Below are 15,686 nucleotides of genomic sequence, written 5' to 3'. Positions count from 1 at the left end.
TTAAAATATATAAATAATAGTGTTATATATCTGCTAAACTACTAAATTGTTAAACTACTAGAAATAATCTATTTATTCTACTAAATTACGATCACATGTTATTTTATTATTTTTATTATAAATTTATAATCATTATATATTTATATAAATATTTTAAAAATATAATATAACTGGATAAATAAAAATTTAAAATATTAATGGGAACCCGTGCATCGCACGGGATTTATGCTAGTAATCTATCTATACTATATTATAATAGCCGGAATAGAGATAATTTGGTTAAACGGTTTGGTTCAACGATAATTCCCTAATTTTGATTCTTACAAAAATAGATAAATAGTGTTATATACTTATCCTACTAAACTACGAATGTAGATAAAATCTAACAACAGAAATTATAAAGTGGGAGTTGACATTTTTTAGGTATATATACCTATCTCATAAGAAAGAGCGAAGAAGGAAGAACAACCAGGGCCTCCTGAGAGCCAAATAATAAGAGGGTCCTCGCTTGAATTTCTTTCCGACTTAACAAAATAATAAAACAACTGCACTGCACATCTTCATTTTCATCTACATCTTCATGTTAGATTTTTTATTTGAAAGAGTCTCATCATGCCTGTGAATTTCTAAATCAAAATTTTGTTTCGGGGCTTATCAACTCCCTAACTTGGAAGCTCTTTTCTGTCGTAAAGGATTAAAAAGAGTTCTTCCCATAGGTCTTGCTTCTTTATGAATTAACCATTTGGAGGGAAGACGGTATTATTAGGTGGTGATTTCAGGCAAATACTCCCGATTCTACCAAAAAAAGTCGTGAAGATATTGTTATGGCATCAGTTAATAAATCATATTTATGGGATAATTGTACAGTATTCAGACTTGAGAAAAACATGCGAATTGAAGTTGGTGTGCCACCAATCACAATTTCTGCCCAACAAATACCCTATGCTGATTGGGTAATTGGCGTCGGTGATGGAAAAGTACCCACTATTTCTTTAGTCGAAGGGAGCGAACCGTATTGGATAGAGATCCCACGTGAGCTATATCTAGATCCCTAAGAGGATGGGAAAAAGGTGGTCATTGATACAATCTACTGCGATATAAATAAAGGTTTAATGACTCGGATTACTTCAAGGATCGTGCTATATTAACACCATTGAATGAAGATATTAATGTTATAAATAAAGAGGTTTTAAAGCGGTTCCCAGGTTCACTTTTCATTGTACTAAGATATTTAATTAATAATATATGTCTATGATATTCTATTTACTAATGTTTTCCATCACCATACTTTCAGGTCAATCAGGACTATATCGACGTGTGGATTCTATTTGTAAAAGCACGGTGAACTATGAATCAATGGAGAGCATGTACCGCTCAAATATTTAAACAAAATTAGTCCTGAAGATATATTAAACCGTGAATTGGAACTTAAAATTAGAGCACCAATTATTTTAATGAGAAATTTGGCTCCTAACAATGGATTGTGCAACGGAACAAGATTAATTGTAACACAACTTTCTACTCGAGTAGTCGAGTTATTGAAGTAATAATAATAACCGGAAATCATATTTGAGAGAAAGCTTTCATTCCAAGAATTTGCTTGAGACCGACTGATACCACTCTACCTTTCACGTTTAAAAGAGTTCAGTTCCCGGTATCTTTGTGTTATGCTATGACTGTCAATAAAAGTTAGGAACAAACCTTAAAATCTGTGGGATTGTATTTGCCGAGTCCTGTTTTCAGCCACGGCCAATTTTATGTAGCAATATCGAGGGTTACCACTCCGTGAGGGTTGCATATAGTGTGCGAAAATGACACTCACCCCGTAGTTGGTAGGACAAAGAATGTTGTATACCATGAGATATTTATTGTAGCGATGGACAGACATATACACAACTTTTACATCCATTATAGATTATTTTTTCTTTAGGCTTGGTTCAAGTTCCCTAATTTTGATTATTACAAAAATAGATAAATAGTGTTATATATCTAATAAACTACTAAATTATTAAATTACTACTAAATATAGTATACTTATCCTACTAAACTATATAAATAATAGTGTTACATATCTGCTAAACTACTAAATGGTTAAACTACTAGAAATAGTCTATTTATTCTACTAAATTACAACCACATGTTATTCTATTATTTTTATTATAAATTTATAATCATTATATATTTATATAAATATTTTAAAAATATAATATAACTTGATAAATAAAAATTTAAAATATTAATAAAAATCCGTACATCGCACGTCATTTATACAAGTAACCATAATAGTAAAAAATCGAACATAAGACATAAACAGTTTGACAATATTTATTTTCAAAAAAACCAAGTATAACCGAATCGTGCACGCCTATTAGCTACAGTCACTGCTCCCAACTCAAATACTAACTCCTCTGCTTGGGCCTAAATATTAGTATATTACCCACGTCAAAGTAATCAGCAGCTCAAATTGATCCTATATTTCTTAATTTTGCTGAATTAGGGTTCTAAATTTTGATTCTACAATTGCGTTTGTTTACGGCAGTCACTTGAACTGGGAAATACAGTTAGTTTAATACGTAGCCTGTAGAATTAGATTAGGGTTTATTTATCTTGATTTAAATCTTTTGTCCTTGCAGGATAATTAGTCCTCGATTCAAGTATGTCAGAAGTCCACCCTGAACCCGTAATGTACGTTCCTCCCATCCCCCGAAAAACTCATGATTCCGGTTATGATGACTTCAAGACAGCAATAGTAGCGCCATGTGTCATGTGTTTTCTGATATTATTATTAATGTCACCTATGATATATTTATGGGTGTCCGCCATTATGTCCAATGTTAAGGCTCCAACACTTGAACTTGATTCATTAACACTCTCAAACTTCAATCTCTCTTCTCGTCCCAACCGGATATCTGCACACTGGAACGTCTTTATGAATTTTACAAATGTGGATACCCATGGATACTTCGACTTCTCTAAAATCAAAGTGTTGATATATTATGATGACAAGATAGTCGGGGTCACAAATCTTATGTCTTTTGATATGAGTCCTAAGGATCCTCTCATGCACATTGGCGCAGAGTTCTTCTCACGACTGTCGGGTTACATTGATGATACCATGATCACCCACATTACCTACACTATGAACCTCACTAGCACTCTAATCTTTAGTGTTGAGTTTTCTGCTCTGGTGAAAAAGACTTACAGAGGTTTCTGGGGAACAGACTGGTGGGAGCCCTACTTGTGGGTATATAATTGCGAAAATGTGGAGTTGAAATTTGGGTCCTCAGATGCATCAAAGGCGAGCATATTGAATGGTTCTCATAAATGCAAAAAAGTCTCTCTTCCCAGTTCGGCCTCATGAGGTATTAATGATAGTATGTCCTTTCATATATATGAATGAACTCTTGTTTTTTTTAATTATATGATTCATTGAAATGCCTGAAGAAAGCGTTAGTGTTTTAGGTTGTAGATCCTTTCCATATTCTTGATTGTTTTTTTAGTAATCTAAAAGCATCTTGGATGATAATAATTAAGATAATTAGATGAAAAATAAAAAAAAAATTATGATTAACAAAAATTTTGTCCAAGAGACTAACATTATGAGAAAAAATGATATAAAATAATAATGAGATTTTTTATATATGTACCATTACACAACTTGCATTTATCGATGTATTATCACTTTATTTGCTTTTATATGTGAAATATTATGCATACACTTTTAATATTTAGCAAATAAAAAAGTACATAACACGGTTTCAGCCCAACATGTTCTTAGCAAGTGCTTTCCTATCACTGTATACTTCTTTCCATGTCAAAGATCGTGTGCTTCTTTCTTTCTGTAACGTCATTCTTTTGTGCAGTATAGGCTGTTGTCAACTGATGGTAGATTCCATGTGCTTCGCAGAAGGTTTAAAATAAGTTTGAAGTATAGCAGTCATTTGCATGAAGCTCGGTTTAAGGAGACTTTAAAAAACCAGAGATGTTTTACATAGTTGAGGAAGCTCACAAGCATATTTAGGTTGAAACTCATATTCTGCATGTAAGCAAAGATATTCTGTTGTCAACAGTAAGCTCAGAATCAAACACAATCTATTTTAGTGCACTAATTCAGTGAGTACGTAAATTACGATGTGCATAAGCCATATAAATTGAGTTTCAATTGCTGAGTGAATAATCTAGTTTGATGGTGTAGAAACAGTAAGAGCTAGCATGACGTTGAGGATCAACTCTTTCTTGTAATTATTAGATAAGTCTTCTATTATGATCCGCTTCTACCTGGCTATATCTGCACTACTTTTTGGCCTTCCGGGTTGCTTCTATCTGGCTATATCTGCACTACTTATTGGCCTTTCGACATACTAAACTACTAATTAGAAAAAAGAAAAGAAGACTTACTAATCTACTTACTATAGATGATTTACCATTTTCCCCCATCCAAGTGGGATCGTTAACAAAGTGTAGTCCTTAACTATTTTATGTTAAAGTGGATAGCTGTGAATCCTTTTCATAATGAGAATGTGGCGTCGGATAAGAACTTAAGAAGACCTCTGATTTAGTTCAAGGGGATGGTGAATGCAGTACATCCATACAAACCAGGGAGCATCGGTGACAACATTAATTGTTGTTGTAAATTTATTACTAGATGCATAGTGATGAATTGATTAAATTCAAATTGCCAGAGCACCTTAAAAAGATTAATTATAATGGCGTAAATTCGCTAGACTCAAAAAAAAAACAGAATGTTTATGGCCATTGTCATAATATGAGACCAAATGTAGTTTTTAGTGTTAAATAAGACTTCACCGCTACTACTAGTTCCATTTTTCAATTTTCAATCAAAAATTTACAAATTTAAAAATTCTACTAGTTCTATAATATTTATCGCTAATCTGCCCAAGATAATTTCTAGTTTAAGAATATCTGTCACGACTTATGTTATAATAAATATATGTTGGCTAATAGATATGAAACAAATTAAGACGACTAAACTGAAAATTATAATATCTTTTTTTATTTTTTGCTAAATGAATATTATAATATTTATATAAACATTCAATTAATGCTCCTATAAATTCCGAGTATTCGATTGATCAAAATATAAATACAAAATCATCTTACTGAAAAGATGCGATTAGCAATTTCTACAACACCATTCCAACTTATAATATCAAAAGCATACAGCTATCAACTGAAATGGTACTGTAGTGAATTAGCAAAAAAAAAATGGTACTGTAGTGTAAATCAATGCTGAGCCAATCTAGTGTAATTCCATATCCATTTTCTACAAAATTAATCAACAATTGAAATAATTTCTGAAATAGGTTAAACAAAAGCAGATTTCAAGACTAACGTGTTATATTAATTCATTCAAATGCAGACATAATACAAAGATAACAATGTGATATACCCAAACAAACATGCAGTTTTGGCTGCAGATTGAAATTAGTTAATACGCCATGTCAATCTGACCGGACAGCGAACTATAATACGCAGACCTAGATTTTACCTGTATAACCTTTAATACATACTGCTATCTTATGTGCATCATTATTTATGATCACATGGATAAGCTTTCAGGTAGCAGATTGCTGTCAGATGTAATTTATAGCCTTTCAGCTAAGCCAAAGGCAATGAGCAAGTGCGACCAAGAACTTGACTACAAACTGCCTCCCCTTCCAGCCTCAACTGAAGAAAGAAATCTTAAGCATTCACTCTCAGGATCTGCTGCAGTCAGCAGCTCCCATCATCCCATCCATAGCTTCAAAACTCTGTCCCTGCCGCCAGATGCCACTTTCTCTCCATCTGGACTCCAATCAACGGCAAAAACCTTCACAAGTCAAATAGATAATACATGTTACTTCTTACTTCTAGAGATGGATAAAGGTATAACTTGAACCCCTAGCAAAAATACTTGAACAACTACTTCTAACCCAACTTTACCTCATCTGCATGGCCAGGAAGGTCCTGTTTCAATTTCTTTGTCCTGATATCCCAGACCTTCATAACCAAAAAAGGGTAGAATTAATTTTACCAAGCATTACAAATTTCCACAGGCACTTGCAGTAATCTCATGAAACTAACACTTGCAAAAATTAGTCAATATGCAAAATAGCTTTAGACACAATTATATTAACATTTTATGAGCTGTAATTAATTAAATAGCCCAACTCAATGAAAGTCGTATTGCTAGGCCTTCAGGTTTTCAAGGCATTCTTACTAACATGTCTTACAAGATCAAATAAAAATATTGTTCTGTGTTCCAGTGTACTTCAGGAATGCACCTCATGCTAGCTTTCGTTCTGCATGTCTTGTTCCCATAGGGCCACTAGGAGTGAAGGATATGCATAATGAGAAGTAAACTATCCACTTAGAGCCCCCATCTTATCATATTTATAAAGTGGGGTCGTGGTAAATGCTGAATCCCTTCTTCCCACACAAAGATACATTCTTTGGACAAATATGTGTGTGTAATGAAAATATATTTAGCAGATCTAAGATCAGTTCCCTCATAGGCTTTTAAATCTGAACATCATTATACAATCAAGTATAAAAGTATTTTCTGCCAAAAAGAACTTATTATTACCTTGAGTGTTGAGTCTTTGCTACCACTTAGAAGAAGCCTACTATCAGCAGACCAACTGCAATGCAAATAAAAATTTAGCCAGGAACTGTATGATAACTAAAAAAAAATGAACATACCTAAACTTTACTATACACGAACCTTATTTGATATACAGGCCCAACATGGCCACGAAAAGCTGCTACGAAATTACCAGTAATACCATTCCATAACTTAACAGACTTGTCAAAAGAACCACTTGCAATCCATTGCCCATCAGGAGAAAAGTAAACATGGTTCACGAGCTGCATCGAAAATGCTACATATTAAATTCAAAAAAGCAATATAAACCTTTTTTTACTATACGGTGTCAAGTAATTCAATGCCGAGATTTAACATCTATGCTATACTAAAAAGAAGGTGTTTGGACAGTGGACACCTTCACGTTAGCAAAATAAGAACATGTTAGCAAAGATAATTGGTGCCTCCTTTGTACAAATACAGCACATGCTTATTTTGTTAAAAGGATCTAAACACCCTCTAGGCCTTCAGTTACAAATACCAAAGGCGGTGAGAACTTTAGAAATGTTGGACTGTGTTTTAAAGTCATACTGATACCACAATTGTAATATCTGTTTAAATGCTCTAAGTGGCAGAATCACTTTTGTAAGTGTTGCAATAACTATCAGACTTGTACACAAAGGACTTGTACACAACGCTTCAGTTTAGACCAAATAACTTTAATATAAAATACAAACCAAAATTACTTTCTGATAATTAATCATCGATCAGATCCCCAAAAAAGCCAATAAGCACATCAAATTTCTTAGTGGTAAAAAACACGTGTATTATTTAACATAAGATATATTTAATTGCATTTTTCCATCAGTTGTAGAGGCTTAATATTGATTATCTTCCTTCTTCCCATGTTCCTCTTCTCAGCACTTATGAAAGTTGCATCAAACACAACAAGACTAAACAAACTCATCATATGCATTACCACCTAATCAACTACTCTAGGAATCTAAAAAGTCGACCAAGCGTCACATTATCCTCCACAAAGTTAACACCTAGGAAGCACCGACACTGATGCGGCGACACGGGACACGGGATACGGGACACGGGGATTCGTCAATTATCAAAGTGTCCTGGATACGGGACACGGCAAAAAAAAGTTATAAAAATATAAAAAATATTTTTATATGTGTTATATATATAGATGTATGTATATATTTGATTGTATATATATAGGATTATAAAAGATGAAGAGGGGAGGTTATAAAAGACAGAGAGACACAAAATTAGGCTTAATATAAGATGGTTTGTGCTTTTAAAAAAAAGATTTTGGACCTTTTTAAGATGATTTTAGGTTTTTTTATATGGGCTGAGTCGGTGGGCCGTGTCGGTCGCGTGTCGAACCCGTGTCTGTCGCGTATCGGTTGCCTTTTTCTGTCGACACGCCATGTGGCGTGTCGGACACGTACTCAGCCGTATCGTCGTGTCGGCCGTGTCCGACATGCATATGGCATCCTTTTTGGAGTGTCGGTGCTTCCTAGGTTAACACCTATATCACTAAATCAACGCAGCTCATCATTGGCATTTGAAGTTTACACGTCTCAACCAACGATGAGATGGAAGGGAATCAAGAACCATCTGCCAACAGTATTCAAACCACAATAGAAACCCATATGGATGGTTGAAAGTTGCAAGCTCGAAATTCTTCTATTATCTTTTTTTTATTGTTATAGGTCTGATTTTACTAGTAGTAATATGTAAACTTTAAAATTATACTCCCTCCGTCCCACTTGATTATTAACAATTGAAGTGAGCACGGAGTATTAGGAAAGCGAAGAAAAGGGAAGAAATTAGGGTAAAGTGGCGGGACCTACTATAACTAGTAAAGAAAAATATACTATTTCAGAAAATGTTAAGAAATCTTGTGAAAAAAAAGAAGGAAAATGGTTAGAAATGAATGGGAAGTCCCAAAAAGGAAAGTGTTAAGAAATTAATGAGATAGAGGGAGTATCATGTTATGTTAAATATATGATCCTATGGGGGCCTTCCTCTAACACCTTAAGGTTTTAGATGGACTGGGTTAATCAACATGGTATTAGAGTTTAGGCTGACAAGAGGACTAAGGTTCAATTCCCAGCCACCCCCAACATTCTCACAATTTATTGTGGACACTAAAGGTAATTAATTCCCCAAAGATGGGCGCCGGTATTCCACTCTTCGACCCATAGATGGGCTTCGAGTGAGGGGAGTGTTAAATATATGATCCTATTGGGGCCTTCTTCAAACACCTTAAGATTTTAGATGGGCTGGTTACTCAACATGTTGCCTTTCTTTAAGCATTTTAGGTGTGAAATTTGAGAGGTTATGACAGTGGATTAGCCATTTGAAGTGGTTTTGCAAATGGTTTATATTATTAGGTAGAATTTGTTTAGCAGTGTAAAGGGGTAAGCCACAACTAGAGGGACAAGGATAAAGGATTTGTAGCATATGATGTGGTTTTGTTATGAGTCAAGTATGACAAAGGAAGCATCCGGGAAAGAAAATCAACAATGAGCCATATTACTAGTTGGAATGATAATACCTAGTTTCTTACTTTAGAATTTAGATAATAATAGATTCTATGAAGTTTACACCACTTACACTCCTCTCAGTTCCGTCTTGCCAGAAGTAAACTTGTTTACCCACAAAACCGAACTTGGTAAAAACAACTTTATTAGAGATGAAAATGAATATAAGCACAAAAAAACTATTTCTACCTGCTGATGGCCTGTCATACGAGTTTTGTGGTGTTTGCTAACAGCTGGTTCCCAGAGGAACATGGTGAAATCATCAGAACCTGAAACCAATCTTTCAGGGGCATTGCCTTTCATTTTAATGTACCTTTTTAAAGCTGCCTGTTTTAACAATAACAAATGAGCATCAGTTTCTTAGGAGAAAAATAGAAGTAGACTGTTAGAGGCTGTATAAAAAAAATGCATTGTAATACAACAATTGCATGCCATTGAACTTCTCTCTCCCTTCAATGAATTCATTCTACAAAGAGTGCAAAATAAACTACATGAATCAAGTTTCTAAGCCTCTCATAACTTAATTGACTGCAATCAATGCAAACAATATCACTGTACACCAGACAGGAAGTACAAATCTTTTGGAAAAAGTACAGATTCCAACAATTAATTTAAAAATGAAAAGATCAAAATAGATCTTTTATTTGTGCAATATTTGTGCAATACGAATATAACTTTTCAACATTAACCCTGAGTTCATAAACATGTAGAGAACAAAATTGAAATTAATCAAACGCAACGCATAAGGCAAACAAATAGTTGAAGTCTTGCATTGCTCAAGTTCAGTAAGGCAATTACACTATAGTGATAGTCCATGACTCATCGGCTTAGGCACCCCTTTTTCTAGAAGTGTCAACAATGCAACATGTGATGTAGATGAATTATGCACAAATCTTGTGCTTACACCATGCTTAAAATAATTTAATAAGCATATCATGGTCATGATACAGACATAGGGCCACAAAAAATTAAAGTTCATGTGCACTCATGATGACTGCATCTACATTTTACTCAGTTTCGTCAAAAAATTACATCATGGAGTTTACGCAAAACCTTTACAAAAAAGGGCAATAAATCATAATACTCAAATACAACAAGACAAGCTAAGCATCCAGACCCAGTATGCCGGAGCAATGCCATTCACCTAAGTTACCCGGACTCTTCAAATTTGCCCTCATACCCGTGTCCATCGGATATGACATGGGTTTGGGTGGGTATGGGATCCGAGTCGGATCCTTCAAATGGAAACCGGACACTTAAACCTTAAGAAATCAAGTTCAAAATGATTTACAAGGCCTCACAAAAACTTAATCCTCTTAATTCTAGGAAGGGATGTCTATAGATTACTATTTCATGTTATGCTTTTGATTTATGTTATAAATATGGCATAAACAATTATGTATCTATTTACTTTATGTGGTAGAAGACATGAATTTACAAATGGAATGTATAAAAAGTACATATAATTTCGCCTATATGAACGTTATATGCCGAATCCCCGCATCCTATTCCGATTATCAATCCATATCCACGAATTTTAATTTTTTAAAAACTAAGAGTCTAACACTTGGATCCGCACTCATATCCGACACTCGTACCCAAGTCCGGGTAACTTAGCCCTTCACTGCATTTTACTAAAGATGGAAATAGGATTCCCAAAAGAAATTATATTTAAATTGTTTAACAAATTCAGCAAAACATGGTGCATCAAACGAACACTTATAGAACATATTTACTTAAATTCTCGTAATCTTTCAGGGGACCAAGCAACATTTCCAAGGACACCGATAAAGTAAATAATTACCTCTTTCATTTCTGCTGGAGATGAATACTGTTTATCGGTATGGTCATAAGCTCCAGTTCGAAGAACATATTCAGTGCTCAATGCTAGTGTATTGACCCAGTGCCCATGGCCCTAAAAAAAATAACAAAACGATAAAGGGCAAGCGTGAGGTTTCAATGTTATCAAACACAGGAGCACAATAAAGCCAAGATATACAACCGAGTAATATTCAGTATTCACAGTAAACAATGAAATGTAAATAATCATTTGGACGCTACCATATGAAATCAAATATCTGTAATACACAGAAAGGTATATAACCGACAAATGGCTGTAGATTCATAAATTCATGACTATAAAGAAAGAAAGACATAAGCCCATCACTACATACAGAAAATATAGTTATGTTTATAAACATTAACATATAGCCCATCACTGCATACAGAAAATATAGTTATGTTTATAAACATTTACATATTAAACACATCATGTTACAAAAATTATTAGGACCAAACGTTGCAGGTAGAACATGCAAGCAAAAGGAAGCAACGTCATTTATCACTTTTACATACCTTCAGTTCACGGATTAACTTTCCCTGTGTAGTTTCCCATACTTTGATCGTACAATCCTGGGATCTGCACATTGCAGCCAAAAAGTCCAAATCAATTATTCATTTGAAAAGGAGCAAGTTAAAAGTGGTTTGTATCCGCTTTCTTAATGCACTAAAAATTCTCATCTTTGATGATTTGGTGAAGAAGACTGTATAAATAAGAAAAGTAAGAGGACAGAGATAATGACTAAAGAACTTAATGGTCCGTCACACAAGTTAATTCTTGATTAGAAAGATTTTTTTTGTAGTGATAATAGTTTGATTGGGTCTGTTTTAAAAAACTTTATTCTTTCATATTATATGAACTTTTTCAAGAAATGACAACATGCGGGGGATTAATACTAACTCTGCAGAACAGAATTTGGCATCAGGCAAGCAACTTAAATGACCTCAAAAACAATAACCACAAGTTCATGATTATTCAACGATAATAAGTTAGCTTATATGGACTTGTATGGAGCTTCACACACAGATCAAAAGTCAGAGAAGAGTAGGCAAAGACTCCATAGCTACCATTCTTTCCCATATAATTATTTGCAAGGAAATTGCACAAGAACATATGCAACATATGCAAAAGGAATTTCAGATATAATACTATACTTAGCTATAACATCTGCTGTTAATAAAATATTTGATTCTCACACTTACAAAGCCAGGAACTTAAAAAGTACATGTAAACAATAAATCAGGAAGTAAATATAACATTAAATGTATACAAATAAAGATATCACGCTCAAACAATGTCTGCAAAATATAAAATTTGGAAAAAAACATGTACCCTGTATATATAACTCCATCTCCGCCCCATTTCACACAAGTTATTGCAAGTGTGTGCCCACTTAGGCAAATAACAGATTTTCTCAGTGTAACGTCCCATATGCGTGCATCGCCATCTTTACTAGAACTAACAAAACGGCGGCATGGGGCTTGTAGGTGCAACGGTTCCCAGGATATACCCGTAATCCATTTCTTATGACCCTGTAATATAATTAAACAAGTCATTTATATGCAAATGAGCATTCCACAGACAATAGTGATATGTGCAGATTAAAGAAATGATCACATACATGACCATTAGAGAGTCAATTATATGTATATAAATGTGAATATATATGGTGCACATTAAAGAAATGAACATGTAAAACTAATGGCTTGTAATCTGCAGCTAAAAAAAATTAGCCAATACTGATAAATATGCAAAATATATATAAGTTTGGGTTAATATACTTGCCTAGGAGTGATACTAAACTGAATTAGCATGCTTAAACAAGATGTATGATTTACTTCGCTACATGGTATAGAGAAAGATATAACACCCCAAACTGGCGAATTGCTAACCTACTTTTAAAATGTATACTGAAAAGTTAAAAAGGAACACCAAAAACACACTACATGTTATACTGTGCATAGTGCACACACAAAAACTACCACTAAACTCCTACTCTCCAGGCCCCTAAAAAATGATATAGGACCAACAGTTGGTCCCCAATAAGCCTATTGTAGCAAAACCAAGAAATTCTTAAAATGGACACTTACAACAAGTGAGTTGCCTGTTGGCTTTCCAGTCTTAGGATTCCAGCATATAAGTTCTCCTGCTTTACTACCACTGACAAGATGCTGACCATCTGGTGACCATGCAATACAGAGAACCCAATTCTTGTGCCCTGATGTAAAAAGAAATAATCACATACACAAAAACAAAGAAGGAAAAGTACAGCTGTACTATCAATATTTCTACATAATTTTTGACATCCCTATCCACATATCTGTTTCTCTAGTTTTAACTAGAAGACTGAACGTTTTGAGGCATTTAAGTTGTTGAACTTGGTTGCTTAATGTCCTGTAAGCCAATTCTGTTGTGCAACTACGCCACATACTTTTCTATTATTAACTACTTGAACATTTTAACCAGTAAAAATTTGTAAATGCAGTATATACATATTAGGATTATTTTCACTACATATAGTTTTTGCAAAAAAAGGGGGTGCACGTTTGACCAAGATTCACAAGTTGCACTTCAAAACTGACTTTTGCATTATTTGTGAGTGTGCGCCTATCACAACACAGTGGCAAGTAAATAAAGAGATTCTGCCAAAAAAAACTACCTACTAATTTAATACTTTGAACTCAGAAGATAAATAACAACACGCTAAGCTCACAACACCAAGATTAAACTCATTTGACCGCATAACCCACTTCAACAAGGAACTGGCAATGTTAACTCACCACGCTACGATTTTATGTACTGCTTCACTAATCAATACCTTTACTTCCTTCAGAAAAGCTAAGTAGTTAGTATAAGGTATTAATCAAGTTGGACTTCGGTTGTTGTATGAAAGATAGAGCAGAGTTATGTTACGTGGTTAACAATATAACAAGACTTTTTTTTTTAATTTTTCTCTTCTAAATAAACATTGTTTCTAAACTTTTGTTCCACTATCTCTCATCTAAGACCTTCCTCGCCAAGCCACAGATATCACTTTACTTCACAGATGTTCTATCTCTAGATCCATTGTTGATGCAGGACAGGATTCAAAAATATATAATTAAAAAAGAGTGACCAAGTTATTAGAAACAAGATTGGGTAAATTTAGCATAAGTCCAATACCCAGGGGTTCATAGGATTGCAATCAATTAATATTATTACTAAAACAAATAACCATAGATGCAAGATGTTAACCTGTACAATTAAACATGGGTGTCTGGGTGTTTAAGTCCCACAATCGAACACTAGTATCCCCTGAACCACTAGCCAGTTGTTGTCCATCAGGACTAAACGCAACGGAAAGTACAGCCTCTGTGTGTCCTGCAATGACAAAAGAATGAGCCTGTGTATAGAGTACATAAAGCTGAGATACAAACTATTAAATAGAGAAAATGGTCTTCAACATTAATAGACAAGAAAGAAATGTAGAAAGCAGTATCTAAGCAGACACCATTACCTTAAAAAACTATAATCCAATCGGGAGAAGATAGGGCTTTTTACTATATATCAAATAGAATCTCTTACCGGCAATTGTTGCAGAGCAACGGCTAACTGGTCGAATACGGAAAACTGATTGCGGTTGATAAACTATTGTGAGTACCTTTTCCACAGAAACTGCAAAGAAATGATCAAAGTTTTTACTTCACTAATACTCAAAAGTTTTAAATAAAAAACGGGAACAAGCTAAGTTGAAATGCTTGTTTAAATAATTTATACTAAACATTTTAACTTAATTTATAATTTGAGGTTTTAAATGAATAGGAAACGGCTAAGCTGAAAGTTCAATTAAACAATTTACATATCTAAAATTACAAACCTTTATTTTTCTCTAAATATGCCCCCAGTTGCACAAGAAGCTCCTGGTCTGATATATAGAACGCATAAGGTAATCTTTCCTCCTGCATAATCAAAACAATGAAAACCTATCACTAACCTAATAAACGACTATTTTACATGTTTTTGACTGCTTTCTAACATTCTTTTGTCATAGCCCTGACAATTACTAACAATTACGTAATCGTGACAAATTTTAATGCCCGTAACCTGATTTCAAAGAACATCATAGCCCATTTATTTTACAAATTAATACGTATCATAAAAACCTTCGAGCACATATTCACGAAGCAACTTGATAAACAAAAGAACACGTTTCACCTATATAAACACATTAGTGCTCAAAAACTCGTTACTAGAATCGTAATTTTCAAATTACAGTTGAAATTCGACAGAAAAACAAGTTCACTACTCCCTACTAGCAAACAATAAAAAAACATTTGATATACTTCCAGGTCGAAATTAGTAACACAAATAATAATAAAAAAAACAAAAAAAAGAGGCAAAAATGAACAAGTATAAAAGGATGAGTACATTAGTAAGAAGCTGATTAACGATAAGTTGAAGCTCCTTGGGACCGGCGTTTTGGGGGAGATACATGGGGGATCCGAGTGGATTGCCTTCCGGGTCGGATAATAAACACATCACGTTGTTCATGTTCATGTTGTTGTTCATGTCTTTGTTGATGATGATGTTGCTGTTATTTACCTCCATCTTTGCCTCTATTGTTGTTTTTTTTTGTGGTTAGGGTTTATGATATCCAAAGAGGGTTTAGGGTTTTGTTAATTCTTTAGCCTACTGAGCTGAGCCTGAGCCTGTGTTGCGGGGT

General features: G+C 34.1%; 1 protein-coding gene across 1 annotated transcript; it reads right to left on the bottom strand.

Annotated features, from left to right (window-relative positions):
* Positions 1-5,340: 5,340 nt before the first annotated feature.
* Positions 5,341-15,673, bottom strand: LOC141672863 (notchless protein homolog). The gene is made up of 13 exons (XM_074479553.1): positions 15,392-15,673; positions 14,841-14,922; positions 14,549-14,638; positions 14,219-14,344; positions 13,075-13,202; positions 12,317-12,516; positions 11,500-11,563; positions 10,949-11,059; positions 9,334-9,471; positions 6,725-6,867; positions 6,587-6,641; positions 5,944-6,000; positions 5,341-5,830 (listed from the first exon to the last, which is right to left on the bottom strand). Exons 1-13 carry the CDS (start codon positions 15,569-15,571, stop codon positions 5,747-5,749), a joined length of 1,458 nt encoding a protein of 485 aa, XP_074335654.1. The 5' UTR covers positions 15,572-15,673; the 3' UTR covers positions 5,341-5,746.
* Positions 15,674-15,686: the final 13 nt, after the last annotated feature.

The sequence above is a fragment of the Apium graveolens genome, chromosome 7 (genome assembly GCF_009905375.1).
Source record: "Apium graveolens cultivar Ventura chromosome 7, ASM990537v1, whole genome shotgun sequence".
Taxonomy (NCBI): domain Eukaryota; kingdom Viridiplantae; phylum Streptophyta; class Magnoliopsida; order Apiales; family Apiaceae; genus Apium; species Apium graveolens.
This window is presented reverse-complemented; position numbering and strand designations above follow the sequence as displayed.